At 42.5% G+C, this 27971-nt stretch overlaps 1 protein-coding gene across 1 annotated transcript in view; it reads left to right on the top strand.

Moving 5' to 3' along the window:
* Positions 1-7004: 7004 nt before the first annotated feature.
* LOC141092824 (uncharacterized) overlaps positions 7005-27971 on the top strand; it is a 52940-nt gene continuing 31973 nt past the window's right edge. The window contains exons 1-2 of the mRNA XM_073579150.1: positions 7005-7604; positions 7854-8880. Of these exons, the coding sequence (XP_073435251.1) occupies positions 7052-7604; positions 7854-8880 (1580 nt within the window). The 5' untranslated portion in view covers positions 7005-7051. The remainder of the gene's footprint in view (positions 7605-7853; positions 8881-27971) is intronic.

The following is a 27971-nucleotide window of genomic DNA, read 5'->3' as shown; positions in this document are numbered from 1 at the left end:
GTACCAGTATTTCCTATAGCTCCATGATCTTAATCCAGCTCCTTTCTTCCTGTTTGCTGAGTTCCATGAAAGCTATTGAGACGCATTCACTTCACATTTGGCAAGCATGCCTACAGCACTCTTACCTTGGAATGATGGACACACCTCCCACAATTCGCTTCACTGTAGACGTCCTTAATCTTCACAGGGCATAAATGCTGACTGGTTGCTGATTTCACACCACTGGGCATGACTCATCCACTCTTACCTTAAATGCTTTGTTCTTATTGGTAGTGAGGATGTTCCATGCCCCACCCCTTTTCGTCTGTTCTGTCAATCTCTCCATTTTATATCTCTAATCCCGATTTGTCTATACTGCTGTTGTATCGCATACCATAGCATTTCTACAATAGCATCAAAGGTTATATGAAGCTGACAATGGGAATTTCTGCATTTTTGACAATTTCATATATTGAATCGCAGAATCTTAGAATATTAGAGTTGGAAGGGACCTCCAGGGTCATCATGTCCAGCCACCTGCTGGATGCAAGATTCACTAAACCATCTCAGACAGATGACTGTCCAGACTCTGTTTGAAGACATCCACTGAAGGAGAACTCACCACCTCTAGTGGCAGCCTGTTCCAATCATTGATCACCCTCACTGTCAAAAAATTTTTCTAACATCTAATCTGCATCTTCTCCCTTTCAGTTTCATCTCATTGCTTCTCATGTTTCCATGTGTAAATGAAAATAAAGATGATCACTCTACACTTTGATATCCTTTCAGATATTTGTAGACAGCTATTAAGTCTCCTCTGAAGCCTTCTTTTTGCAAGCTAAACATTCCCAGATCCTTAACCATTCCTCGTAGGACATACTTGGCAGTCTGCTCACCATCCTGGTAGCTCTTCTCCAAACTTGCTCCAGTTTTTCAATGACTTTTTTAAGATGTGGTGCCCAGAACTGGAAACAGTGTTCCAGATGAGGCCTGACCAAGGACAAGTAGAGGGGGATAATTACTTCAAGTCATAGACTCTTTGTTTCTCTTAATACATCCTAGAGGTGTATTTGCCTTTTTTGCTGCTGCAGCACATTGATTCATGAGCAGTCTGTGATCTATTAGTATACCCAAGTCTTTTTCACACATGCTTTTGCTTAGCTCTATTTCTTCCATTCTGTAAATGTAATCTTCGATTTTCTTGCCCTTATGCTGACAGTATGTCTTATTTGATATTGATATAAGATTTTTTTGTTGATAGACTTTTTATTTATGCATCTTTGCAGTGTACTGGTGAAGGTCTGAAATAGACTGGAATGTTTGCACATTTTGGGATTGCTTATTAAAAATAATCATGTTCATTCTTATTTGGAGTGCTAAGTTTTTTCTGCTATATAGAAGACCTGGTGATGTAATGCTTCACACAGTGTGCTCAGGAAGCAGTTCGTTGAGAGTTGTGATAGGAGGGAGAGTTTAGATTGTTACCTCCTATTAAATATTATAAAGTTGCACCCTTTACCACATTTGTTGCCACACTAAAGGGTGTTTTTAACTTTTTTTAAACTTCATAAATAAATAATTAATAAAAAAAAAATTGGAGTTCCACCTTTTTTTGATAACCAGCCAAAAAAAAGCAGACAGTTTATATAATCAGGCTGAAAAGGTCCATAGACTTTGACCCCTTCCTAAAAATACAAGCCCACAGTCACTCTAGAATTAGCACATCACATTAGATGCTCCAATTCTGGTTGTTTGCCCAGGTCTTGTAGATTACCCTGGTTCAACGGCAATTGGGGTAATATTTTTTGCAGTTTATGACAGCTGTGTAATGTCAGCTATCATTAAACACAGGGACTAGTAATGTAAATGTAAATGTGTCTATTAGACACCCCCATTACTAGCCCAGTAATCCAGAAAAAAACACACACTGAAAAAAATACTTCACTTGAGTGAACACCCCCCCCACACTATTTCTTGTTCACCAATCTATTAAAGAAATTTCCATTCAAAGCTCCTATGATGTAATCCATGTTCCCCCACATTTCCAGCATCTGTTTATAGCAGTGAAGTACAGCTAGTCACAGGCACCCAGTAGTGACAACTCACATCAGAGCCATCGGCTCAATACAGCCATCAGCAAGACCTGGTGGCTCTGTTGAGAGTTGTACTCACTAACCAGCCCCTTGAATAGCTGTACTTTACTGCTTTTCCCAGAAGTTGAAGCCAGATGTGAGGATCTTGGACTACATCAGAGGAGCTTCGTGAGAACTTTTTTTTATAAATTGGTGAATGAGGGATAGTGTGCGGGAGTATTTATTCATATAAAAAAAATTTCTGTGTATTTTTTGGGTGGGGCTACTTGGTTAGTAATGGGGGTGTCTGATATATGCCTCTCCTTTGTTAACCACTGGGCTTGATGCCAACTGACATTACACAGCTTACATCAACCCCAAAAAATATTACCCCAATTGCCAATGCATCAGGGTAATTGGAAAGAACAAGGCAGAGTGCCATAATTGGCACAACTAATGGATGTTTAAATTCTGTGGCTGCAGCGGGCTGTTATGTTTAGCTTGAAGGGGCCAATATCCATGGACCTTCCCAACCTGATAATATCAGCCGTCAGCTGTCTGCTTTACCTTGGTTGGTTATAAAATATAGGGGGAACCCCATCAAATTTTTAATTTACAGTACAGACCAAAGTTTGGATACACCTTCTCATTCAAAGAGTTTTCTTTATTTTCAAGACTATGAAAATTGTAGATTCACTCTGAAGGCATCAAAACTATGAATTAACACATGTGGAATTATATAATTACCAAAAAAGTGTGAAACAACTGAAAATATGTCTTATATTCTAGGTTCTTCAAAGTAGCCACCTTTTGCTTTGATTACTGCTTTGCACACTCTTGGCATTTTCTTGATGAGCTTCAAGAGGTAGTCACTGGAAATGGTTTTCCAACAGTCTTGAAGGAGTTCCCAGAGATGCTTAGCACTTGTTGGCCCTTTTGCCTTCACTGTGCGGTCCAGCTCACCTCAAACCATCTCGATTGGATTCAGGTCTGGTGACTGTGGAGGCCAGGTCATCTGGCGTAGCACTCCATCACTCTCCTTCTTGGTCAAATAGTCCTTACACAGCCTGGAGGTGTGTTTGAGGTCATTGTCCTGTTGAAAAATAAATGATGGTCCAACTAAATGCAAACCGGATGGAATAGCATGCCGCTGCTAGATGCTGTGGTAGCCATGCTGGTTCAGTATGCCTTCAATTGTGTGGCATTGACCTAGTCTCTAATCTGAGCTGCTGTTATCCTGTGATTTCTGAGGCTGGTGACTCAGATGAACTTATCCTCCGCAGCAGAGGTGACTCTTGGTCTTCCTTTCCTGGGGCGGTCCTCATGTGAGCCAGTTTCTTTGTAGCCCTTGATGGTTTTTGCCACTGCACTTGGGGACACTTTCAAAGTTTTCCCCAATTTTTCGGACTGACTGACCTTCATTTCTTAAAGTAATTATGGCCACTTGTTTTTCTTTACTTAGCTGCTTTTTTCTTGCTATAATACAAATTCTAGCAGTCTTTTCAGTAGGACTATCAGCTGTGTATCCACCAGACTTCTGCACAACACAACTGATGATCCCAACCCCATTTATAAGGCAAGAAATCCCACTTATTAAACCTGACAGGGCACACCTGTGAAGTGAAAACCATTTCTGGTGACTACCTCTTGAAGCTCATCAAGAGAATGCCAAGAGTGGGCAAAGCAGTAATCAAAGCAAAAGGTGGCTACTTTGAAGAACCTAGAATAAGACATATTTTCAGTTGTTTCACACATTTTTGGTAATTATATAATTCCACATGTGTTAATTCATAGTTTTGATGCCTTCAGCGTGAATCCACAATTTTCATAGTCATGAAAATAAAGAAAACTCTTTGAATGAGAAGGTATATCCAAATTTTTGGTCTGTACTGTATTTATTAACAACTTGTTAACACATAAATAAAAAAAAATGACTTGGTGTACCCCTATTTTTAATAACCAGCCAAGGAAAAGCAGACAGATGGTGGCTTATATTATAAGGGTGGGAAGGTCCCTGGCTATTAGGTCCTTCCAAGCCTAAAAATGCAAGCCTGTGGCTGCCCCATGGTGCATCAAATTAGACGGAGAGCTGCCTATCAGAGGTGGGGGTGTATGGGACCAGGGCTCAAAGCCCATTTAGTCACAGCATTGATAAGCTACTGGTGCTAAAACAATTATTGTAAGCAAACAAAACCTGCTTGATAAGAGAGGTATCGCTGAAATCTGTGTTTTAACCACTACATCTTGCTGTCTTCAGATTACATAGCAAAATCTGCTGACAGAATCCTTTTAAGCTTGAGTGGAGAAGGGGGTGAAAAAATAGGAAAGGGTTCTTTACAGTTAGAGAAGTTAAACTGAGGAATGCTCTCCCATTGAGGTAGTAATGGCAGATACTATATCAGTACAGATGAATAGATTCAAATAGAATTGAATTCTAGTAAAATTTTACAAAAATATGCATTCACTAAAATGCTACTTATTTGCAATTTGTTTCCATACAGTTTCAGCAAAATGGCGACTTATTGTAACAATTTTTCAGAACCATACAAAGCTATCAAAATGAATGAAAAAAATGAAAAAAATTCTCATACTCACCTTAATGCTTGTTTCTCTGCTCATCACCATCACTCATCTGTGGACTGAGCCTTGATGAACACCGACAGACAGGGGGGCGAGGTGAGGAGTTAGTGTGTGAGAGGGAGACACTATATGTTCGGTTTGTTAGGTATGATGAGATCCAGGATAGGGCCAAGTCTGTGATGCCAAGAGATGAGAGAATCTGCAGCAGGAGGGAATGGTCCACGGTGTTGAAGGCAGAAGACAGGTCCAGGAGAAGGAGGACAGAGTAGTGTGGCTTGCTCTTGGCGGTTAGAAGATCGTTAGTGACTTTAGTTAGGGCAGTTTCAGTTGAGTGATGCGGTTGGAAGTCAGATTGTAACTGGTCAAAGAGGGAACAGGAGGAGAGGTGGGAGGACAGTTCAAGATATACATGCTGTTCCAGTAGTTTTGAGGCGTAAGGGAGAAGAGATATCGGGCGATAGTTAGACACAGAGGATGGGTCGAGGGAGGGCTTTTTGAGGATGGGTGAGATTGAGGCATGTTTGAAGGATGAGGGAAAGACACCATTTGTAGGTGAAAGGTTGAAGAGGTGTGTTAGAGTTGGGATGAAGACTGTGGCAAAGTTAGGGATGAGGTGGGTGGATGCATCTTTTGCAAAAAATGTATACGATGCCACTCAACCAACATCACGGTATACCCATCTCGGCGCAGTCCTCTCTAATGTATTTAAAACCTGATCATGTGAACAGTACCTTCATGAGCAGGATTCAGAAAGGCACTTCCTGATATGGGCACGCTGTGTAAGACGGCTCTTTATGTGCATGTCACACAAGAGAGGGGCGGGAATCTCCCAAACCTTGCATAAGCAAGAAACTAATAGATTAAACAAACATGTGACATGCACAAAAGTGAACAGGTTGGTTGGACAGTGTTCACACCACCCAAGGACTGAAACACAAAGAAAAACCACAGTATGACAAACGTGCAAAAATACTCTGTTGTAAAAAATATATAACCGTAGACAGCAAGTGCTAGTAAAAAAAATGATAACAAAAACAGGACAATTTGTGGACAGCCTCAAAGTGCATTTTTTAAAATCAAAAAGTGATCTAGATTCTGTAGTAGGTGACCCACAATAGTGCAAAAAAAAAGAAACCTACAACAAGCCTATGATCTTCTCTGATACTCTTTAACAAATGTCACAAGCAAAATGTAATCTAAGGCTGGTTTCACACTTGCGTTTTTTTGCGCTGCTTTTTAGCGCAAAAAAACCGCATGCGTCTTTCCCCCTATACTTTAACATGGGTGCGCATATGTGCGCATACATATGCGCACGTACGTGTTTGTATGCGCATGCGTTTTTTTGCAGTGTGCGCACGGGCGCACAAAATGCATCCTGTTGTATTTTTTGTGCGTCCGACTTGCCCAAAAAAAACGCATGCGCACTCGATGCATTTTTTTACAGCAAAACACCCATTAAAGTCTATGGGTGCGCATTAGGGTGACCGGATCTCATATGGGGGGAAAAAATTGTCGGAATCTTGTTCGTCTGGACCCCACAAAACGATTCCCCTTTCCAGATATTGAGATAGCCAAAATTTGAGCTCGATCAAACGACGTTAACCCGTGCCGCTCGTTGCTCAAAGTTTGAAAAAATCCAAATTTTTGGCCAAAAAGCTGACATATGGAGCCATAACTCCAGAATGGTAAATAATAAAAACATGCTTAATATCTCAAAAGAAAGCTAATGTTGTTCTTCAAAATTTATATGTTACACACAGGGTGCATGTAATTTCTATTTTAGGGATGGTGATTTTACTTCAGCATACAACCGACCTTTTATTTATTCAGTTTAGTTTCTAAAGTGCCTTTGAGCTGGTTAGATCAAACAATTATCCAGTGAAGATATGGTAACTTTTTTTTAAATTTTCCAAGTGTGTGTGTTATTGTTTTTATAGCTATTATTATTATTATTATTATTATTATTATTATTATTATTTATTGTTATAGCGCCATTTATTCCATGGCGCTTTACATGTAAGGAGGGGTATACATAATAAAAGTACAATAATCTTAAGCAATACAAGTCATAACTGGTACAGGAGGAGAGAGGACCCTGCCCGCGAGGGCTCACAATCTACAAGGGATGGGTGATAATACAGTAGGCGAGGGTAGAGCTGGTCGTGCAGCGGTTTGGTCGATCGGTGGTTACTGCAGGTTATAGGCTTGTCAGAAGAGGTGGGTCTTCAGGCTCTTTTTGAAGGTTTCGATGGTAGGTGAGAGTCTGATATGTTGTGGTAGAGAGTTCCAGAGTAGGGGTGATGCGCGATATTATAGTATTATTTTAAAAGATATTTGAATATATTTTATTGAAATTAAAGTTTGTAATATATTTTGTTTCGTTTTTCTAGTTAACTGTTATTTACCTATTGGACTCTGAAATGGCATTCACATCAGGTGTACAAAGCCGGAACAAGGATAAATTATTTCTTGTGGGCTATCCCATTCACCAGATCACCGGTTGTAAACTACCCTCAAATCGTCAAGTCTTATGTGCTTTATTTTATAATTTACGTACTGTGAAATTAACTGTAAGAGAATCAGCAAAACTGACCATACGAGAAGTGTTCATTTTTTGGGGGAAAGCTCGAATCCCGACTAAACATGAGCAAGATGCAATTACTAAGCTGGAAAAACTTCACGCCGAGTGGAGAAGTCTTCAAAAAGACCGGAAGAAAACATCGGAAACGGCCAAGAACAAATTTAAACAGTTTGTTGAAAAGTTGAATGATCTCTTTGATATTGCTCAACAAGATGCCTTGGCTCTGCTGAAATTGGAAGAAGATAAGGCATTTCTCGTGAAACAGAGGCAGAAGGGCCGCCCAGGTTCCATGGCTGGAGTGGATCTCAAGTTGTCTCGAGCTGAAGAAATCAAGGCGCAAAAGGAACTTGCAAAAATGAACCGACAAATCCAAGAAGAAACTTTTGATATTGGTGAGTTTATTTTATTATTATTATTATTCTAAAAAGTAGATAAACAAATAAGTAAATAGTTTCATTATAATTGAAAGAAAATTGTACATGAGAGCATCATTTGGCATCTTTATGATTGAGTTTATATTCTTAAAATAATACCTATTGATAATTAGAAGTAGGTAATTTAGTACCTATGTATTATTACTATTTTGCTAAAACGACAAGTTTTTATAGTCTTTTTTTTCTCTTTCTTTTGTTGCTTCTTAGAGACGGATGATGAAGACAAGCTCGAAGAAGGAAAAGAAGAAGAAGATACTGAAGAGGACAGCATCTACCAGGAACTTGAGAGCTTGGAGGAAATGGACAACCCTGAAGAAGCTGCAGAAGATCCAGGACCATCTGAGAGCAAGAGGATGAAAGTTTCATTTGCAAGGGGCGTTAAAGAGATTTTAAACATGAAATTATCCATTGTGTTAGATCGATGTAAGGTATCCAACAGAAATGCCACGAGAATTTTAATAGCTACTCTAGAAGCACTAAACCTTGACCCTCTTAAGTACAAAGTCTCGAAAACTTTATTACATTCTAGAAGGCAAATGTTCAGAGAACAATATACTAAAAATTTTTTAGATAAAGTAAACATTCCTGAAAAAGAGCCCGTGGTTGTCCATTGGGATGGTAAACTTTTACCGGGTGTTTTAAAACATGAGCAATGTGAGCGAATAGCTATTGCTATTTCATATGGCGAAAAGGAACTGCTGCTGGGAGTTCCTGTAACAGCAAGCAGCTCTGGAGAAGAGCAAGCCATAGCCGTATATGAATACCTACAGGAATGGGGTCTTCCCAACACCGTCAAGGCGATGTGCTTCGACACTGCAGCATCGAACACGGGAAGACTCAAAGGAGCATGCGTCCTATTGGAGCAAATGTTAGGAAGAGAATTGCTACACCTAGCTTGCCGTCACCATATCTTGGAAATTGTGTTAAGAGGCGTATTCGACACAAAAATGGGATCAACCACTGGACCTCATCGAGACATTTTCAAAAGATTCGTCACTGCGTGGCCCAAGATAGACAAAGGAAAATACGACACAGGTATCAGTGACAATCTAATACAAAAGCAGCTAACTCCAGAAGTAATTGCAAATGTTACTGCTGAATTCGAGACCAAATTAACTGAGAGCCACCCCAGAGATGACTACAAGGAACTGTTGCAGTTGGTTCTCGTATTTGTTGGATCACTAGACGGCAATGTTGTGGGTTTTAGAACTCCAGGAGCCATTCATCACGCTAGGTGGATGGCAAAGGCTATTTACTGCTTAAAAATGTTCATTTTTCGTCATCAATTTAAGATGTCTAAAGAAGAAGAAAGTTCTGTGTGTGCCATTTCTGTTTTCCTAGTTAAAATTTATTGTAAAGCTTGGTTCAATGCTCCAAAAGCTCATCTTGCGCCAAAGCAAGATTTAGGTATTTTGCATAGTCTGTTAGACTATAAAGAATGTGACAACGACATTGCAGAAATAGCCCTGACCAAATTTTCGAACCATTTGTGGTATTTGAATGCAGAGTTGGTGGGATTATCGTTTTTTGATCCCACCATTACAGACGATGAAAAGTTGTTAATGGCTAATAAATTGCTCAGTAGCACAGATGAACCATCAGAGCATGCTAGGGTTGTAAATCCAAAAGTTAGGAAAGAAAAATTAAAAGAGGTAGTTGATGGAGGATTGGTAAATTTACTTACCAAAGAAACATTTACATTCTTTGACCGATTTAATATAAAAACAGATTTCCTAAGACAAAATCTAAACACCTGGCCTCAAAATAATGACTTCCAAGAAGGATTGAAAATTGTCAAAACATTAAAAGTAGTAAATGATATGGCTGAGCGTGGTGTTAAATTAATAACCGACTTTAACGACCTTCTGACAAAAGATGAAGAACAAAAGCAATATGTCCTGCAAGTTGTAAGCAAATGCCGAACATTATATTCTGACGTTTCAAAAACTACTTTAACAAAAGCTCTAGAATAGATTAGATAACTATGTAAAATTATCAACTCATGTAGGTACTACGTCTGTATCTTTTCTGTGTCTGTTTTGTATGTATTATATACCTCATTTTTTTATTTTAAAATAAAAAATGTCATTAGTAGTGTTGAGCATTCCGATACCGCAAGTATCGGGTATCGGCCAATACTTGCTGTATCGGAATTCCGATACCGACTTCCGATATTTTTTCAATATCGGAAGTCGGCATCAGAATCAGAAGTTCAAAGTTGATTGACAGCCGAAATGACGTCATCATGATGCGCGGTGTGTGCGCATCATGATGCGCCGTCATTTCGGGCCTTCCGGGGGTCTCTGCCGGCCTGCCAGGGGGCTGTGCCGGCCTGCCGGGGGGCTGTGTGGACTGCCCAGGGTCTGTACCGGCCTGCCGGGGGGCTGTGCCGGCCTGCCGCTGGTCTGTGCACCCTGTGGTGGTCTGTGCCGGCCTGCCGGGGGGCTGTGCCGGCCTGCCGGGGGGCTGTGCTGATGTCCGGGGGTCTGTGCAAGCATCGTCCGATGGGACTACAAGTCCCATCTGGCGATGCCTGCTATCATGACAGTGATTGACACATTAGCCAATGATGGGACAGTAGTATGCTACATACATACTACATGCTACATACATACCACATACATACTACATACATACTACATACATACTACATGCATGCTACATACATACTACATGCTACATACATACTACATATATACTACATGCATGCTACATACATACTGCATGCTACATACATACTACATACATACTACATACATACTACATGCATGCTACATACATACTACATGCTACATACATACTACATATATACTACATGCATGCTACATACATACTGCATGCTACATACATACTACATACATACTACATGCATGCTACATACATACTACATACATACTACATGCTACATACATACCACATATATACTACATACATACTACATGCATGCTACATACATACTACATGCTACATACATACCACATATATACTACATACATACTACATGCTTGCTACATACAATACATACATAGACATACAGTACATATAACATAGAGTAACATACTTACCAATACTTGTCACATTGTTCCCCGAAGCCATTGTCTTTTACGGAATAAATATTAACATAACAAACCACAAAAATACTCACCCACGATCCGAAGCAGTCCACAAGTGTGTCCCATGACGATCTTGGGTAGAGAACTGCAGCATCAGCTGATGCTGCCGTTCTCTACGGGCTGCAGGAATCCAATGACGGAAGGTAGGTATCCTTCCGCACTGTATTCCTCCGCCACTTAAAAAAAAAAGTCCCTAGTCTCACTTTATGCCATTGCTGCGTGGGAAATTCCCACACAGCAATGGCATAAAGTGAGACTAGGGACTTTTTAAATTTTAAATTTATCACTTAATAACAAAATATACGAAGTATGCTCCATTGCTCCTAGTGGTACCAGGTCACGTTCTTGGGGCTAAAAGCTGTTGTAACTCAGTTTGACTTAAAATAACAACAATTATGTATAAAATATAAATTTTGAAGAACAACATTAGCTTTCTTTTGAGATATTAAGCGTGTTTTTATTATTTACCGTTCTGGAGTTATGGCTCCATATGTCAGCTTTTTGGCCAAAAATTTGGATTTTTTCAAACTTTGAGCGACGAGCGGCACGGGTTAACGTCGTTTGATCGAGCTCAAATTTTGGCTATCTCAATATCTGGAAAGGGGAATCGTTTTGTGGGGTCCAGACGGACAAAATTCCGACATCGATTTTTTGCGGTCACCCTAGTGCACATATGCGCAAAAAAAGCATGCAGTTTTTTTTTAAATGCACCGAAGCCCGCAAAAAAACGCACACAAACGCATGATGCGTTTGTGTGCGCAAAAAGTGCTCAGCAAAAAAAACGCAAGTGTGAAAGCAGCCTAAGGGAGGAGAAATGTGGTTCTCTTAGAATGGTAATACTCTCTATTGAATTGAGTGGTATACAGATGTGCTAGTATGCTCTCCTGTTTTCCCAGTGCAATTTCTAAAGAAGTCAAAGTACAGTCTTTTCTTAATATGTAGCTGGTATTACGCATAATTACTTGCTGCAATCACAGTGCTAATCAGCTCTTCAGTTTCTCCCTGCTAATTATAGCAGCTTTTTCTTCCTCTGAGGACTAAACATGAAATAAAACTTAGCATAATATACTACTGTATAAACTTATGCAGGCGCTCATTCAATATCCTCTGTATGATTGACTAGTGGAATGTAGCGTATGGTGCGGTGTTGTATATAGGGTCCCCGTACTGGAATACATAAATTATAAATAGTCTGACAACTCGGTAAAATTGAAAGCAAAGGACAAAATGCTGTGGTAGTTGGACAATTTAGATCGGTCTATTGTGCTTTCATCCCTGTGGATGTAATTAGCAATGATGCATATATTTCCAACTGGCATAGGCTAAATATGTTGAGACCCTTCAAGATAATGAACAGAATCGTTAGTGAAGAGGGTATATTGACATCAGGAAGAACTAGATATGAACATCATGTATAAAAATACAAACTTTTATAAGTAAGAAGAGTTAAACGCAAGTGGCAACTAGGAATACCATCATCTTTCTTGCTTTAATTTTATTGCTTTTTTACTTTCATAACTGTAGTGTACTGTGTATAGGGGATTTGGGGGAATTATGCTGTATGAGGACTAATGCGGGTAGCTAGGATACAGTGTGGGAAGCATTTACTGTGTATGGAAAGCCATTGGGAACATGCTGAGTTTACTGTGTACATTTGGGGCTTTGGAGGTATTGGTGTAATATGTGCTGACTACTTAGGGAGGGTTTGGGGGGCATTATAATGTGTATAGGGAAGCACTGAGGGCTATATTGAAACATTGCAGCTTCTTAATACCAATGGATGTTCTTCAGGCAACTTCTTTGATCCTGATAATGGGAGATGATTATATATTCGCCTCATGTCATTTTTATTATGTATAATGTTTCATATATTTATTTACTCTTATATTGTTAATTCATTCAATATATGTACAGTATATGTATTATTAGCATATATACTAGTTTGTGCCTCTTTGCATATTTGCCACTTGCACTTTATTGTTCCCTACCTAACTTATGTAGTTCTTCACGTCTCGTCATTACCTGTGTCTTCCCGTGACCACTATACACACATGGTCGAAATTGTTAGTATCCCTTGTTCAATGACAGAAAAACCCACAATGGTGACAGAAATAACATGAATCTGACAAAAGTAATAATAAATCAAAAATCTATGAAAATTAACAAATGAAAGTCAGACATTGCTTTTCAACCATGTTTTACAGAATTAAAAAAAAAAATAAAACTCATGAAATCAGCCTGCACAGAAATGATGGTACCCCTGAAAATAATGTGACAAAAGGTACATGTTAAATCAAGGTGTGTCCGCTAATTAGCATCAGAGGTGTCTACTGTGGCGCCCCTGAGGATTCAGTCACCACAGAGGTACTGCACCTCCTCCTGAGGTGTAGTGTCACACTTCCCAGGTAAAATGGTAACACCTGAGCAGACTCCAGCACCTACATCCAGCACAGACACCATAGAACAGCAGAGCACCCTTTATGGCAGCTGCTTTGGTTCATGAAGGGTGCTGGGTGGTGAGTGGAGCTTAGATTACACTAGAGGGGAAAGCTGACAGGAAGTTAGTCAGTTCCCTGCAGGGGGAAGCAGGGAGAAGACCTCTCTCCAGTCAGAGTTCCCCTATGGGGGAAGGAGGGAAAGGACGTAGATGCAGTAGCCTCCTGGAGCTGCTTGCAAGGAAAGAGAAAGAAGGAAGGATCAGTTGTTCAGAAGGAAGATAGATAAGAACGGAATGTGAGGAGGAGAGAGACTGATGACTAGGGCTAGTGCAGAGCCCTTTCCTAAGTTTAATGCGCCAAGGCCGGGTGCTGGTATCCAAGGATGTATATAAGAATTGAATTTGTGACCACTTTATTTCCACCTAAGACTCAAAGATGCAGCAGCAACGTGTGTGAGCCAGGACATGATTGGAAGTAGTCCCTGAAGCAGGCTACAGCTGCCCGTCATACGAGTAGAGTTATAAGTAACATCAAGAAGGAGGAACTTGAGTGTAATTCAGAACTACAAGTACTTCAGATTAGCACTAGAAAGGAGACGTTCAGAACAGGCACACAAAAGGGAGTGCTGGAGGGGTTAATTCCATCTGCCTGGGAGTTGGCTGAGTCCCTGACCTGGAAGCCGCAGCACTGAAGCGGGCACCTGTCTGAGCCAGAAACGTGAGTAAAAGAATTGGAACTGCACTCATCTGTGGCATTGCCTCCTTCCTGCGCCAACCCACTCAGCACTGCTACATCTCTCTGCCAAACACTATACCATCTACCTCAACACTTACTACTCCTTCCCTGGGACTACATCTCTACCTGTGAGGAGCTATCCCATCTTTGCTGCCTTATACCATCTGTCCCAGAGGATATGCACCCCAGCGTCGGCTTAACACCTTCATTGCCGAGTACTACAGGTGGCGTCACAAATTATCTACCTATAAACTTTATTCAGCTTCATTCCACCTATTTTACATGGATGCCCAGGGCCACGGACGGGGTCGCCGCCACCGTGACACATCCCTTTAAGACACCGGCCTGATACCAAGTGATTCGCACACCTGCCCAGGGGGTGATCCATCTACAATCTTGGAATCAGCTGTTTGGTGACATGATGTGTATTCAAAGGAAAGAGTTCTCTCAGGAGATTAAAAAAAAAATTATAGACCTTGTATCTTCATTATCCTACAACCCAAAGCAACTGTTCAGCCCATACAACTCTCTCCTCCACCCACCACTGCCACCTCCAACTCCCCTCATCTCTGCCGAGGACTTTGCCACCTATTTTAAAAATAAGATCGACCAAGCAAGGCAAATCTTTACTGTTCCACCACCCCAACTTACTCATCTCCTTTCCAAATCACACCTCAACACTTGTGCACTTGACCCCATCCTTTCCCACCTGTTTCCCAACCTCACTAACACGCTCATTCCAGCCCTAACCCATCTCTTCAACCTATCGCTATCTTCTAGTACCTTCCCCTCTGCCTTCAAACAAGCCACCATCACACCTATCCTCAAAAAACAAACCTTGACCCCACTGCTATGCCCAGCTATCACCCCATATCACTGCTACCATTTGCTTCCAAACTTCTTGAGCAGCATGTCCATGCTCAACTTTCCTCCCATCTCTCATCTAACTCTCTCATTGACAACCTCCAATCTGGCTTCCGCCCCCACCACTCCACCAAAACTGCCCTGACCAAAATTACTAATGACTTACTCAATGCCAAAGCTAACAGACAGTTCTCCATCCTCCTCCTTCTGGACCTGTCCTCTGCCTTCGACACAATTGACCACTGCCTACTGCTACAGATTCTTTCTTCCCTTGGCATCAAAGACCTTGCCCTGTCCTGAATCACCTCTTGCCTTTCCGACCGCACATTTAGCATTTCCCACGACCACTCTAGCTCCTCATCCAGCCCTCTCTCTTTTGGAGTCCCTCAAGGCTCTGTCCTGGGGCCCCTACTTTTTTTCCATCTATACCCTTGGCCTAGGTCAACTCATAAAATCCCATGGCTTCCAGTACCACCTTTATGCGGACGACACTCAGATCTACCTCTCTGGCCCAGATGTCACCTCTCTGCTGTCCCGAATCCCGGAGTGTCTATCAGCCATATCCTCCTTCACCTCTCGCTTCCTAAAACTCAATGTAGACAAAACTGAACTCATCATCTTTCCGATGATCTCATGTATCTTCCCTACCTGATCTATCACGCTCTCTCCTGCACCTGAAATCCGCTGCCTCGGAGTAACTCTCGACTCTGCCCTGTCCTTCAAACCACACATCCAAACTCTTGCCTCCTCCTGTCGCCTCCAACTCAAAAATATTTCCAGAATCCCTCGCTTTCTCAGCCATCAATCTACTAAAACTTTTTGTGCATGCCCTCATCATCTCCCGCCTTGATTACTTCAACACCCTCCTCTTTAGCATCAATGCCTACTCTCTTGCACCTTTCCAGTCTGTCCTCAACTCTGCTGCCCGACTATTCCACCTCTCTCTTCGCTACTCCCCTTTTACTTTTCTCTGCAAATCCCTCCACTGGCTCCCAATTCCCCAATGTATCCAGTTCAAACTACTAACACTGACCTACAAAGCCATCCACAACCTGTCTCCTTCTTATATCTCTGAACTAATTTCCCAATATCTTCCCTCATGCAATCTTTGATCCTCCCAAGACCTCCTACTCTCCTCATGACCTATTCATTCTTCACACAACTGCCTCCAAGATTTCTCCTGAATATCCCCCATCCTCTGGAATTCCACGCCTCGACATGTCCTATTATCCACCTATCAGGATCCTGTCAGCGCCGGCTGACTGCCGCGACTGAGCAAGGTAACTCACCCAGACTACGGGAGAGCCCAGGGTCCGATACTGCAGGGAAAGTTCCGAGAACAGGACCTGCGACACTAAAGGTAGAAAAGAGTACAAGGACCTACAATCATGTGACCACAGGGGGCGTGGCTTAGCGTCCTGCTGCAGGAGATAACTGTAGGATTCTATTACAGGAATCCTGTAGTAAAGACTAGGGAAACTCAGGTCAGACAAACGGGGGGTCATACACAGAGAGGGCGGCGTGGTACCAGGGGGGCAAGCAGAGAATAGTCAGAACGTAAGCAATGAGTCATACACAGAGATAGCAGCGCAGTACAAAAGGAACAGGCAGAACTCGTAACAGGGAGAGAACCGGATCAAAACCAAACAAGCATAAAGTATCACAGTCACAAAGCCACCAGGGTCACAAACACTCGGCCAAGGATCTGAGTATAAGCGACGAGGAATGAGCCCACAATGAGGCTATAAAAAGCCTCCCAGAATCTGAGTGAGGCCGGTCCAGATTAACCTCTGAACTACCTAATCCCATGAACTAAGCAGGTCATGACACCACCACCCTCGGATCCTTCAGATGGAACCTGAAAACCCATCTCTTCAGAAAGTCTTACAGCCTGCAATAACCATTCTGCTTCCTCACCACCACCTGAGCTGCTGCCTCACCACCACCAGAGCTGTTGCACCCCCGACTTTCTGTCACTTCCCCATTATCCCGTAGAATGTAAGTCCGCATGGACATGGTCCTTTACCCTCTGTACCAGTCTGTCATTGTAAATTTGTTTACTGTAATGATATCCATAACTTTGTATGTAACCCCTTCTCATGTACAGCACCATGGAATTAATTGCGTTATATAAATAAATAATAATAATGATAATAATAATAATAGACAAACATGTTTTAAAAGTTATAAGACCATTTCTAAGCAGCTTGATGTTCCTGTGACTACAGTTCCACATATTATTCAGAAATTTAAGCTCCATGGGACTGTAGCCAACATCCCTGGACGTGGCCACAGGGGGAAATTTGATGACAAATCAAAGAGACGGATAATACGAACGGTAACAAAAGAGCCCAGAAAAACTTCTAAACAGATTAAAGGTGAGCTTCAAGCTCAAGGAACATCACTGTCAGATCGTATCATCTGTTTTTGTATCAGCCAAAGTGGACTTCATGGGAGAGGACCAAAGGGGGCACAATTGTTGGAAAAAAATCATAAAAAAGCCAGACTGGAATTTGCCAAACTACATGTTGACAAGCCACAAAGCTTCTGGGAGAATGTCCTATGGACAGATGAGACAAAAATGGATTTTTTTTGGCAAGGCATATCAGCTCTTTGTTCACAGATGGAAAAATGAAGCATATCATGAATAGAACACTGACCCTACTGTAAAACATGGAGGACGCTCTGTTATGTTCTGAGGCTGTTTTGCTGCATCTGGTTGCCGTGACGTGGCGGGATGGCTTGTACATTATTTTGAACAAAATTATGTTTACTAAATACCCTTATTATTATTATTATTATTACCTTTATGCATTATTTGCAGTATATTTTTTACTTTTTAGTTCAGGATATTTTTGTTTTTTGTTTTGTTTTCTCTGGTTAATGGTCATGTGTTAATATGCACTTACATTGTGCATACACATTTACTTACTTTTCTCAGTTCAGATTTGTTTTTTATTCATTTCATTGTGCATTCAGTGCATACATGGGTGTGACCACCCTCTTTCTGAGCTGGGAAAGCCATCCAGTCTGGCCTAAGCTGTTACTAGTGGTTCAGCCGCTCGACCCTTAGGCTGGAGTCACACTAACCTGCGTAAAATACGGCCAGTATTTTACATGCGTAATACAGATGACAGACCCCTAAACAATGCTCCGTATGTCATCCATAATCAAGGTGTGGTCGCGTATTTTGCGCATGTAAGCATCCGTATGTAATCCGTATGGCATCCGTATGGTGAGATTTTCTCGCAGGCTTGCAAAATGGACATATAATGGAGCCCTATGACAGTTTTAATAAAGAAATGAAAGAATAGATATAGACACATAGAATGCATATATATATATATATATATATATATATGTATTCTATGTGTCTATATCTATTCTTCCATTTCTTTATTAAAACAGTCAGTGTGAGTTTACTGTATCGTGCACTGAATTGCCGGCTTTGCTAAAAGACACCGGGTGCGTATTTCTCGCAGGTCACATGTGTGCTCCGTGTGTAATCCGTATTTTTTGCGCACCCATAGACTTGCATTGGCGTATTACGGGCGTAGTACGCTGACAATCGCAGCATGCTGCGAGTGGCACGGAGCGTAGGATACTGAGGAGAAATATACGGCTGGTGCGAGGGACCCCATAGAAAATCATTTGTCCGTGTCTAATGCGTGCTTTTTGCGCCTCTCACTCTCCCGTATTCCTCGCCAGTGTGACTCCGGCCTTATTCACATTCACGCCACTTGGCAAGTGAAAAGGTTTTAAATGCTAGAGTAGGGACTGTCCCACAAGGGTTGCCGTGACGTGGCGGGATGGATTGTACATTATTTTGATCAAAATTATGTTTACTAAATACCCTTATTATTATTATTACCTTTATGCATTATTTGCAGTATATTTTTTACTTTTTAGTTCAGGATATTTTTGTTTTGTTTTATCTGGCAAATAATGTCTGGAATCTGTGCAGGGTACAATGAAATATCATGACTATCAAGGGATTCTAGAGAGAAATGTGCTGCCCAGTGTCAGAAAGCTTGGTCTCAGTCACCTCCCCTGCACCACATATTCAACTGCATCAGCACCATAGATACCGATACAGTTGAAAGCAATGATGGAGGAGGGAATGTCCTGTGATGCTCCCTCTCCCGTCATCCCTCTCTGCCTCTGATGCAGTGGGTGCGATGACATCATTGATCACGCATGATGCTGTGCTGATCAGTGGAGTTGCTGAGATGAGGAGGCGCACTGCAGCAAGAAATGAGGAGAGGTGAGTATTGTGTTTATTTATGGGGATGCATTACATTATATGGGGGCAGCATTACATTCTATGGGGCGGGCTGCATTGCATTCTATGGGGGCTGCATTACGTTTTATGGGGCTGCATTACATTATATGGGGGCTGACTGCATTACATTCTATATGGCTGGCTGTATTACACTCTATGGGGCAGCATTACATTCTATGGGGCTGCATTGTACTCCTGTATGGGACTGCATTGTACTATATGGAGGACTATGGTGTGTGTATTATACTGTATGGAAGGCTATTTGGTGCATTATGCTGCAAGAAGGACTATGGGTTGTTTATTATAATGTATGGAGGACTATGGGGTGTGTATTATACCGTACATAACACTATAGTGTATGCATTATACTGTACGGAGGACTATATGGTGTGTATTTTACTGTATGGGGGACTATGGAGTGTGTATTATACTGTATGGAGGACTATGGGGTATGTATTATACTATATGGAAGACTATGGGGTGCATGATACTGTATGGAGGACTATGGGGTGAATTATACGCTATGGATAACTATGCTATATGTATTATACTGTATGGTGGACTATGGAGTGTGTATTATATTATGTGGAGGACTATGGGAAGCGTATTCTACTATGTGGAGGACAAGGTGGAGTGTATTATACTATGTGAAGGACTATGTGGAGTGTATTATCCTACGTGGAGGACTATGGAGAGTGTATTATACTCTGTGGAGGACTATGGGGAGTGTATCATAATATACAGAGGACAATGGAACATTTATTATACTTTATGGAGGACTTTGGGGAGTGTATTATATTATATGTAGAACTATGGGGTGTAAATTATGTTATATGAAGGACTATGGGGTGCATTATACTATGTGAAGGACTATTGGGTGTATTATACTAAACATGCAAAATGCTGCCTATTCATCAATAGGCAAATTGCCTCTTCAGAGAAAAAGATGACTTGAACTCTATAGCGCCACCTGTTGGAAGTAGAGATCCTCCATGTCACAATCAACCCTTTAAAGAGAATCTGTCACCCCATTTTAGCCCTATTAGCTGCCAGCACAAGCCATCAGGGGCTTATCTACAGCATTCTGTAATGCTGTAGATAAGCCCCCAATGTAACCTGAAAAATAAGAAAAACAAGTTAGATCATACTCACTGGGGGGCGCTGTCGGTTTCGGTGGGTGTCGCGGTCCGGCTCCTCCCATCTTCTAGCGATGACGTCCTCCTTCTTACTTCTGCCACATCCTGTGGAGGGCAGAGTAAAGTACTGCAGTGCGCAGGCGTCGGGAATGGTCAGAGACGTCCGGCGCCTGCGCACTGCAGTACTTTACTCTGCCATCAACAGGGCAGATAAAGTACGCCTGCATCGGAGCAGCGGCAGAAGTAAGAAGGAGGTCGTCATTGTATAAAGATGGGAGGCGTCGGAACGGACTGCGACACCCATCGGACCGGACCCCCGGGTGAGTATAATCTAACTTGTTTCTCTTATCTTTCAGATTACATCGGGGGCTTATCTACAGCATTGCAGAATGCTGTAGATAAGCCCCTGATGGCGGTGGCAGCAGCTGATAGGGCTAAAATGGGGTGACAGACTCCCTTTAACGAGTCTTGCAATATGACTTAGGATAAAAGCCAAATCAGTATCTCAATTTGCAGACATGGTGTTTCGGGCTACTGGTCCTCGTGAGTGCAAACTATGAGAACTGATTTGGCTAGGTGAGATGCTCTGGACTGTGGTCTAAGGGGTAAGGTTTCATAAAATTTGCCACAAATGTAATTCATAGAATCACAGAATCATAGACTGTTATAGTTGGAAGAGACCTCAAGGGTCATCATGTCGAACACCCTGCATGCAGGATTCACTAAAACCATCTCAGACACATGTCTGTCCAGACTCTGAAGACATCCATTGAAGGAGAACTCATCACCTCTCATGGCAGCCTGTTCCACTCATTGATCACTCTCACTGTCAAAAAGTTTTTCATAATGTCTAATCTGTATCGTCTCCCTTTCAGTTTCATTCCATTGCTTCTCATGTTTCCATGTGCAAATGAGAATAAGAATGATGCCTGTACACTGTGACTTCTGTTGAGATATTTGTAGACAGCTGCTTAGTCTCTTCTTAGCCTTCTTACTTGTAAGCTAAACATTCCCAGTTACTCTAACCTTTCCTCATAGGACAAATTTTGCTGTCTACTCACAACTCACTATCCTGGCAGCTCTTCTCATAGCTTGCTCCAGTTTTTCAATGTCTTAGCTATCCCTTCCAGCTTTGCATTGTCGGCAAATTTGATCAGTTTACCCTCTAATTCCTTATCTATACAATTTATTAAAAATGTTGAACAACACTGGGGCCTTGTGGTACCCCACTTGAAACACTCTTCCAATTGGATGTGCAACCATTTATTACCACTCTTTAATTGTGATCACTGAGCCAGTTAGGAATTCACCTAACCATAACCTTGTCAATCCCACACTTAGTCATTTTTTCAATAAATATTGTGTGAGATATATTATATGCTTTGCTGAAGTCGAGATATATTATATCTACTGGATTTCCCTGATCCACCCAGTCAGTGATTCCATCATAGAAGGAAATTAGATTAGTCTGGCACGACTTGTTTGCTTCAAACCTATGCTGGCTTTGGTTAATTAATGTTTTCTTATCCAAGTGCTTACATATATGATGTTGCTCTTTAATACATTTTTTAAATATCTTTCCTTCTACAGAAGTAAGGCTCACTATCCTGTAATTTCCTCGCTCCATCTTCTTTCTTTTTTTGAAGATAGGACAATATTTGCCCTTCTCCAGACTGAATCAATTCACTGACCTATTATAAAAGATTTAAAAAACTATCTTAATTTTCTATCATCATGATTGTACTGACTAACAGAATACCGTCAATATGACATTTTTACCTCACAGAAAGTAGAACAGATAACCTAAACCCAAAATTAGTAGCAGAATTGCTGCTTTTTCCAATTCCACTAACAAATAATTTTTTTGCCTTGCAATGTATTATATGTTAAACAAAAATTGCAATTAAACTATGCAAAATTTAGAAAGATCAAAAAGTTTACTAACTTTTTAGATCTGCAGTAAAAGAAAAGTCGTGCTCCTAACTTGGTGAAGTATATGATTTGAATAAAAAAAAAGCCCTTATCAACTGAATTAAACTATCTTTAATATTTTCTTGAAAGAGCTTTAGGAATTCACTTCAAATGCAACTTGAAAACCATTTACCATGGTGTTGACATTCAATGAGTACTTCCAGCAGCTGTTTTCAAATGATTTGTTTTTGGAAATGAGCCAGAGCAATTAAGATTAATTTTAGATGATTAAAATAGTCCTAAGCACTGGAGAGTTTTGGAGAATGGACCATTTGTGATTAAATTTTGTTTGAATTATTCTAAAATAAGACCATGCTAATAACTTCAGTAGTTCAAATTTACATAACTTGTAAGTATTAAGAAAATTATTACACAGCATGAACTAAAAGTCAAGACACGTGCTGGATTATTAGATTTCTGTTTTCTTGGACTAATGTTTGATCAGCCTGAAAATATTAAGAAAAATTAACATCCAACCACCAGAAGTTCAGAGCAGCTAAGGTATTGCTCATAAAATTAGTCAATGTTCTTTCATCTCCATCATGCAAACAGCCATGTACATTGAAGTTGCACAGAAGTGCACGGTCTGTGTAATAATGCTGATGCCTCCATAGGGAACTGTATGTCAACATTTTTTTCTCCTAGGTTAAACTCAGAAACAACCCATGTTCTACATGACCTGACACATTCTTCAATCTCAACAGTGCTTTACATGGCACTTTTAAGATACCGTCAGTAGAGTTGAGCGACTTTTGGTTTTTTAAACTGGTTTCACACTTGAGTTTTTTTCGCGGTATTTTAGTGCTAAAAAACGCATGCGATTTTTTTTCCTATACTTTGCATGGGATGCGCTTATGTGCGCATACACACGCGTTTGTATGTGTTTTTGCGCGCATGCGTTTTTTTGCGGTATGCGCTCGGGCGCACAAAATGCATCCTGTTGCATTTTTTGGGCGTCCGACTTGCCTCAAAAAAACGCATGCGCGTGCAATGCGTTTTTTTTACAGCAAGACACCCATTATAAGTCTATGGGTGCGCATATGTGCGCATTAGCATGCTTATGTATGCGTTTTTTTGCACATGCGTTTTTTTTTGTTAACCATGGAATTTAGGGTTTTTTTTGTTAGAGTTAGGGTTAGTTAAGGGGGTTTAGGGTCAGGTTTAGGGTCAGGGTTAGGGTTAGGGTTAGGGTCAGGGTCAGGGTTAGGGTTAGAGTCAGGGTTAGGGTTAGTAAAGTCATGGTTTGGGTTAGTGTGAGGGGCCACCTAATGTTTGGAAAAAACGCAAACGCGGTAAAAACGCACTAAAAACGCATACAAACGCATAAAAACACTGCGTTTTTTTCATGCATGCTCATAAAAATGCTTGAAAAAAACGCAGCAGTTGTATGCGTTTTTTCAATGCGTTTTTTTGCGGGAAAAACGCGCTGCAAAAAAAAGCAAGTGTGAAATTAGCCTTAGGGTCGCGTTTCGTTTCGTGAAACCCGACTTTTCCAAAAGTCGGGTCGAGCAAGATCGTCCGATTATAGGGAAAAGTCAGGGTCGTCCCGAAACACGAAACCCAATGTAAGTCAATGGGGAATAAAAGTCGGCAGTGAGAGGAGGACAGGAAACACACCAACAGTGCCCATTTGAATGCCAAAAGCATCAATTCTTCTTACTTAAGCTTGTCAACCTTAATTAACTTCATAATACAAGTTACGCACTGAAAAATGGGGGTTATTTGGCTACAGTTGTGGGGGGGGGAGGGCTGGCTCCAGGTTTTCATGTGCCCTGGGCGAAAGAGCGCCCCTTTAACACATACCACAACTCATCATGCTCCGATACGGCAGAGAAATAGCGGTATAGTACAATGAAAAATACTTCACTTTTTACATCTCATGACGAGGCCCATCTATTTCTCCAAACAGAATCATTGGTCCCATATAATGTTTGAAACAGTATATGATGAGCTCCACATAATGCTACAGTATATGTTGGTCCCCATGGATGAAGCTCCACTGTCTTATGGGCCCAACTAATGCTCCAAACATAATGGGCCCCATTTCTAATGCTCTAGTGTATAATGGGCCCTGTAAATGCTGCTCCAGTGTCTGATGTCCACCTTTGGAATGTTCCAGTGTATGGTGGGCCCCATCTATCATTCTCCAGAGTATAGTGCTCCCCAAAAATTGCTGTCCCAACATTGAAAACAGTCAAATAAGTCTCCTCGCTAGGGAATCCCTGTACTTGTCTGGACTCCTCGTCGTCCCCATCTTCCATCTCACTGCACAGTATTTCAACTTTGCAAGTGCTGTGATCCTGAGCAAGCAGGGGGGGCCCACTCGTTGGCGACGGCACTGGCACAGGGCCCCTGATAGTACGGTGGTGTGTCTGATGGCGGGTGGGCCAAACCTGCACTTTCATCTGCAGCTTCCTCTTTGTCACCGTGTAAGATGGAACTGTATATGGGAAGGGTAACCTGAGTTTCATCAGGGTCAGATTCAGGCCGTGTAGCGTGCGAGGGGAATGTAGTGGTCTGGGTCAATGTACCAGCAGATTCATCGAGCAGTGGCTGGGCATCAGTGCACTTGTATCGCCCCCAGGAGTACGGTCCCACAGTGGCATTACCTTCTTCCTAGGGAGTGTGATGTCATGCTTGGGAGCAATGAACGATCTCTCTAGCAGGTTAACTGATTGGGCGGCGTTATTCCCACGAGTCATGACCCTCCAAACAGCGTTCATGAAGGCAAAGTGTTTGTTTTACGTGGGCAGTATGGTTGCAAAGCTGAACCTTAAAGGAATGTCCAGAAGGGCACCACCAGGAGTGGAGCCTACGGTTAAATTCGACTCCACCTGGGAAACCTCAACCATGCCAGCTACAGAACAGATGCACACATTGCAAGCTTAATTCCGTTAACGAACGAGACTCCGTCATGCCCCGCGGTCCGAGTCCGGCTTACTAGAGGGACACGTGAGGCTCTGGCACATGAGATTGGCTAATAACTGGTGTGTCATGCCCTTACATGTCCGTGGCTGCATGTGCGCTACACTGAAAAGGCCAGCGTTTGTCGCTTACAGGTGCAGATAACCCGCTGAACAACGTTAGTGATGGGGATCACTGATTACAATTATTACCCGCGAACAATGATTTCCCAGTAAGTGCAGGTCAACCGCAGTTCCGGAATTAGGCCTAACCGTCATTCCTGAAAAAATGAAAAACTTACGTGTGCAAACCACAGGTGCTGTAGCTTGCTTAACAGCTCGCCAGCCGTTCTCACGCCCAGTATGGATTACACGTGATTGCACAAAGGTGAGAAAGGGTACCGTATCCCCAGATAACATGTATGGATAGCGTACACATTCAAAATATATGTCTATATATCAGGAGGCAGGCTCAGACTGTGTTAGGCCCAGTATGGATTGCACGTGATTGCACAAAGGTTAGAAAGGGTACCGTATCCCCAGATAACATGTATGGATAGTGTACACATTCAAAATATATGTCTATACATCAGGAGGCAGGCTCAGACGGTGTTAGGCCCAGTATGGATTACATGTGATTGCACAAAGGTTAGAAAGGGTACCGTATCCCCAGATAACATGTATGGATAGCGTACACATTCAAAATATATGTCTATACATCAGGAGGCAGGCTCAGACGGTGTTAGGCCCAGTATGGATTGCACGTGATTGCACAAAAGTGAGAAAGGGTACCGTATCCCCAGATAACATGTATGGATAGTGTACACATTCAAAATATATGTCTATACATCAGGAGGCAGGCTCAGACGGTGTTAGGCCCAGTATGGATTGCACGTGATTGCACAAAGGTGAGAAAGGGTACCGTATCCCCAGATAACATGTATGGATAGCGTACACATTCAAAATATATGTCTATACATCAGGAGGCAGGCTCAAACGGGGCCAGGCACAGTATGGATTTGACGGCCCAGACTACACAGAGGAGGAGCAGGGAGAGGTAAAGATTGCAAATGCTGGGGCCCTGCCCAAGCATGGGGGGCCCACTCGTGGGCGTCGGTACTGGCACTGGGCCCCTCATAGTACGGCGGTGTGTCTGACGGCGGGTGTGCACCACCACCATCAGAGACACTTGATTGCACTATGAGGGACCCTGTGCCAGTGCCCGCGCCCAAGAGTCGGCCTACCCACCTGTCCAGGGCAATGGCACTCGCACAGTGTCGTGCGCTAGGTGGTGACCCCGGCCATGGGGGGGAGGCAGCACAGTTAGGGAGCTTTAGAAAGTGGCATATGTTGATGTTGGACATTCAGCTGATGCAAAAGGTGAAATAGGTCAAGTCCCAGGAAGAGGTGGACCAAAACAAGCCATTTTTCTGTCACCCTATGTGTCATCAGGGGAAGGTGGGACAAAATCCTTGGAAACCCATGCGTGGTTCATTTTAATGAAGGTTAGATCATCCACATTTTGGGTTGACAGATGGGTCCTTTTTTCTGTCAGGATTGATCCAGCTGCACTGAAGACTCTTTCCGATAGCACACTTGCAGCTGGGCAAGCGAGCTTCTGTAAGGCATATTGTGCCAATTCAGGCCAGGTGTCCAGTTTAGCGGCCCAATAGTCAAAGGGGAATGACCTGTGTGGGAGAACATCGATATGGGAGGAAAAGTAGTTTGTAACCATAGTTGACAACTGCTGTCTCCTGTCACTTTCCATCGATGCAGTATTACCAGTTGTGTGAGCGGTACTTGAAAAATCAGTCCACAACATTGTCATGAAACCCCTGTCTCCAACGCCACTTCTGCTGTGTGCACCACGAACACCTCTGCCAAGCTGACCCCGGCCCGTACGGCTCGTGTGAGAACCATCACCGCTGCTGTGTGCTGGGAATGCCTCAAGCAACCGATTTACCAGAGTTGCTTGTTTATTAGCCAGTATTAGGTCAAGGTTCTCCTGTGGCATGATGTTTTGTAATTTGCCTTTATAGCGTGGATCCAGGATGCTGGCCAACCAGTAGTCGTCATTGTTCATCATTTTGGCAATGCGGGGGTCCCTTTTTAGGATCTGCAAGGCATAATCTGACATGTGGGCCAATGTTCCCGGTGTCAATGATGCACTGCGAGGGCTGGTTGGAGGAGCACTTTCTGGCAAATCCACATCCCTCCAGTCACGCACAAACCCTGTACCAGACCTTGCCACGCCAACATTTTCACTTGCCCCACGAGATGCATCCTCCTCCCCTAAGTAATCATCCCCATCATCCTCCTCCTCCTCCTCCTCCTCTTCTTCCTCCACCTCGTCCAGGAGAGGTCCCTGAGCAGACAATGGCTGAATGTCATCAAGGATTCCCTCCTCCTCTTCCTCCTCATCAACATTGGCTGCAGAAGCCTGCTCCTTAAGGTGCGTCAAAGTTTGCATGAGCAGACGCATAAGTGGGATGCTCATGCTTAGGATGGCGTCGTCTGCGCTTACCAGCCGTGTGCATTCCTCAAAACACTGAAGGACTTTACAGAGGTCTTTCAGCTTCGACCAATGCACACCTGTCAACTCCATGTCTGCTCTCAAAGTGCCTGGCCGTGTATCCTCCAACAAATGCATTATGGCCTGCCTCTGCTAGCACAGCCGCTCCACCATGTGCAGGGTGGAGTTCCACCTTGTTGCAATGTCAATAATGAGGCGGTGGTTGGGAAGGTGGAGCAATCGCTGCAGCTTCTGCATACGAACGGAGTGTACAGGCGACCGGCGGATGTGCGCGCACAGTCTTCGCACCTTCTGGAGCAGGGCTTTTAACTCCGGATAATTTTTGAGGAAGCACTGCACCACCAGGTATG

Source organism: Dendrobates tinctorius, unplaced genomic scaffold, assembly GCF_039654945.1.
Source record: "Dendrobates tinctorius isolate UK_male_01 unplaced genomic scaffold, ASM3965494v1 ptg000060l, whole genome shotgun sequence".
Lineage (NCBI taxonomy): Eukaryota > Metazoa > Chordata > Amphibia > Anura > Dendrobatidae > Dendrobates > Dendrobates tinctorius.
This window is presented reverse-complemented; position numbering and strand designations above follow the sequence as displayed.